Source organism: Notothenia coriiceps, unplaced genomic scaffold, assembly GCF_000735185.1.
Source record: "Notothenia coriiceps isolate Sejong01 unplaced genomic scaffold, NC01 NC01_scaffold00035878, whole genome shotgun sequence".
Taxonomy (NCBI): domain Eukaryota; kingdom Metazoa; phylum Chordata; class Actinopteri; order Perciformes; family Nototheniidae; genus Notothenia; species Notothenia coriiceps.
Genome location: NW_011368579.1, coordinates 1 through 2,973, shown reverse-complemented (window position 1 = coordinate 2,973; position 2,973 = coordinate 1). Strand labels below are relative to the sequence as shown.

General features: G+C 40.3%; 1 protein-coding gene across 1 annotated transcript; it reads left to right on the top strand.

The window, feature by feature from the left end:
* Positions 1 to 1,302: 1,302 nt before the first annotated feature.
* On the top strand, positions 1,303 to 2,044 carry LOC104963242 (ATP-binding cassette sub-family D member 3-like; the record flags this gene model as incomplete). Its single annotated transcript, XM_010791810.1, has 5 exons — positions 1,303 to 1,397; positions 1,501 to 1,573; positions 1,654 to 1,717; positions 1,809 to 1,886; positions 1,979 to 2,044. Coding segments are annotated over exons 1-5 (348 nt in total), but the record flags the coding sequence as incomplete, so codon positions are not given.
* Positions 2,045 to 2,973: the final 929 nt, after the last annotated feature.

The window sequence follows — 2,973 nt, the reverse complement described above, 5'->3', positions numbered from 1 at the left end:
GATCATTAAAAGTGTGCACATAGATGCTGTATTCATTATGTAATCACCAGTTAACCAGGCCACAACAGGAGAGAACATTTGTCTCTGAAATCAAAGTTTTCCAGCTTTTCAGATGTGTGTGTTTTTCTTTCATCAGACGGTTTTTAACCCAAATATTCCTGAAGGGCCAGCCAGGTGCCTCCGGGCCCCGAGGACCCCTAGGAGTGCAGGGAGAACAAGGTAGTTTCATCATGAAGGGATGCAAATTATTCTGCCCCTTACAAGTGTGAGGGAAACTTCTGAAGCAATTGGAAACAGGACTCAGAGACACGGGGAGAGCTTTTTGGTCGAGCCAAAGTGCTGTACATGCAATGAAAACACTTTACTACAATAGCAAACAGAAAACAATAAATTACAACAGCAAATATAAAAATCACACACAGGGAAAAGTCAGGAGTCATGCTCCGCTCTGACTAGAAGGCCAGGGAGAAGAAGTGTGTCTTAAGAGTAGATTTAAAAAACCCTAGGGTCTGGGCCGACCTCACATGGAGGGGCAGAGTGTTCCAGAGGGCCAGCTGCTGCGAAGGCTCGGTGCCCTCGGGTTTTGAGCCTGGTCTTGGGCACTATCAACAACAGCTGGTCAGCAGACCTTAAAGCTCTGGCTGGGGTGTATCGATGGAGGAGTTCGGCTACAGGCCGGAGCCCATTTAGGGCTTTGAAAACAAATAAAAGGAGTTTAAAATAAATTCTGAACCGAATTGGAAGCCGGTGCAGTGAGGCCAGAATTGGGGTGACGTGGTGACGCTTTTTATGGCCAGTGAGTAGACGTGCAGCTGCACTCTGCACTAGCTGCAGGCGTCTAATTGATGCCTGGTCCATACCCACGTACAGAGCGTTGCAGTAATACAACCTCGAGGTAACAAAGGCGTTAATGACCCTTTCTAGTTCTTTAAAAGATAAAAAGGACTTGGTCTTGGCCAATAGTCATATTTTAAGAAAGCAGGTCTTGACTACGGTGCTGACATCCCTTTTAATAAAGTTAAACAAATTTACTTATTCAGTGCGATGACTCAATTTCTCTAACCACTCTTTAAAGATTTAGAAAGGCTTTGCATGTTTCTGCCTTCACATCGTAATTCTTCACTTCTCCCATCTTTAAAATGTGTTAATTTCACATTTTGAACTTCTATTGCAATCTACTATTTCTGCCCTTTTAAATAAATGTTTTGGTCGTTAATAGATGCTACAAGGAACAACATACTGTATATCAAATGAGTGAGTAAGCGTTCTGAGGTGTTTATTCATTCATATATTTGTCCCTCACAGGTTCACATCCCGTATCACTGAGCTGATGAAAGTCCTGAAGGATCTCAATTCTGGCAAATATGAGCGCACCATGGTCTCCCAGAACGAGAAAGGTACACACCACTCCTGATATGTGACGGAAACTAATCTGATCTCAGGTAACTGGAGATTTGAGCAGCGAGAATAACTGACTTTGTTTTATTCCATCCTCTTTAGATTCAGACTCTTCCCAGAAGCTCGTCCTGGTGCCTGGAAGTGGAAATGTTATCAACAGAGACAACATCATCAAGTAGGTTTCTTATTCTATATCAGCATATTTGACTTCTTTCCATAAGAGCAGCTTCAAAACAACATTTGTGTGTTTTGCAGATTCGACCACACCCCACTAGCAACACCTAATGGAGACGTTTTGATCAAAGACCTCTCCTTTGAGGTATTATTCATCGCCAACACATTTGTTTGAAATATGGAGTATAGTTGCATGACTTTAATAAGACTTTAATGTGTTTCTCTGCCCTCTGAAGGTGAGCTCCGGCACCAACGTGCTCGTGTGTGGACCAAACGGCTGTGGAAAGAGCTCTCTGTTCAGGGTGCTCGGAGAGGTGAGAGACAGAAGATATTCTTTGTAAAACACGTGTTCACCATGTGTTTCTTTTGTAAATAAAACAATGTGTGTGTTTTTGTTTTTTTAAAGCTGTGGCCTCTGTTCGGAGGAAGTCTGACAAAACCAGAGAGAGGGAAGCTCTTCTATGTTCCACAGGTAAAATGTTGTCAATGTTCCACTGCTAACAACATCCAGGGTGTCCGCGGGGTCTTAAAGAGTATTACAAGTTGATCAATCAATTTAGCGAAAATGAAGGCTATTAAAAAGTATTAAACGGCATTTCCCAAGGTGTTACATTTTGTATCTTGTTTTCAATAAGTATATAAATGGTCCAAAGAGGTTGTATTCTACAGTCTGCCTGAATGTAATCATTGCGTAGGTGTGTAGTGTGATTCTGTGTAGTTTATTTATGGCATCCCGTTGGATTTGACGTCATTTGAACAGGACATCGCACGCTCACTGCTTGATAGCGCCGAAGGTCCGTTTACGCCGGTTGTTAAACAACATCGTTATGGGGAAATGCAAGTCTGCGTCCAAATGGTTGGAAGATAGGGAGAAAGGACAATCAATACTGTATATAGTGAATGTGAGGTAAAGCGTGTCGCCAAGGTAACCGGTTAAAACTCAAAGTGGTGATGAGCTCTTAAAATGTATGGAAAGGGTCTTAAAAAAGGTCTTAAAAGGTTTCATATTTGACTTCAGGATTCCTGCATATACCCTGACATCATTTAACATATTATAAAGATAATTTATAAAAGATATAATCTATAATTACACTTAAAATAATAATAAAAAAACACATTTATGTACCGCTATCTCTATGTGCATGTTAGCTAATATTTACATTGTTACCAACATGCAGTATATATGGAAATGACAATATGCAATGTCATTTTAGAATATTTAAATAGCAATATAGCCCTGCTATAAACAAGATAGTACAACAAATGTAGTCCTAAAATACAATAAATTGCTTATTGAATTTTAAAACTTTTGTTTTGTTTAACGCTATAATTATATCGCGTGTTTAGGAGTAGTGCCTCTCTTAGTTCCAGTTTTGCATCTCAGACTGAATAAAAAAAACT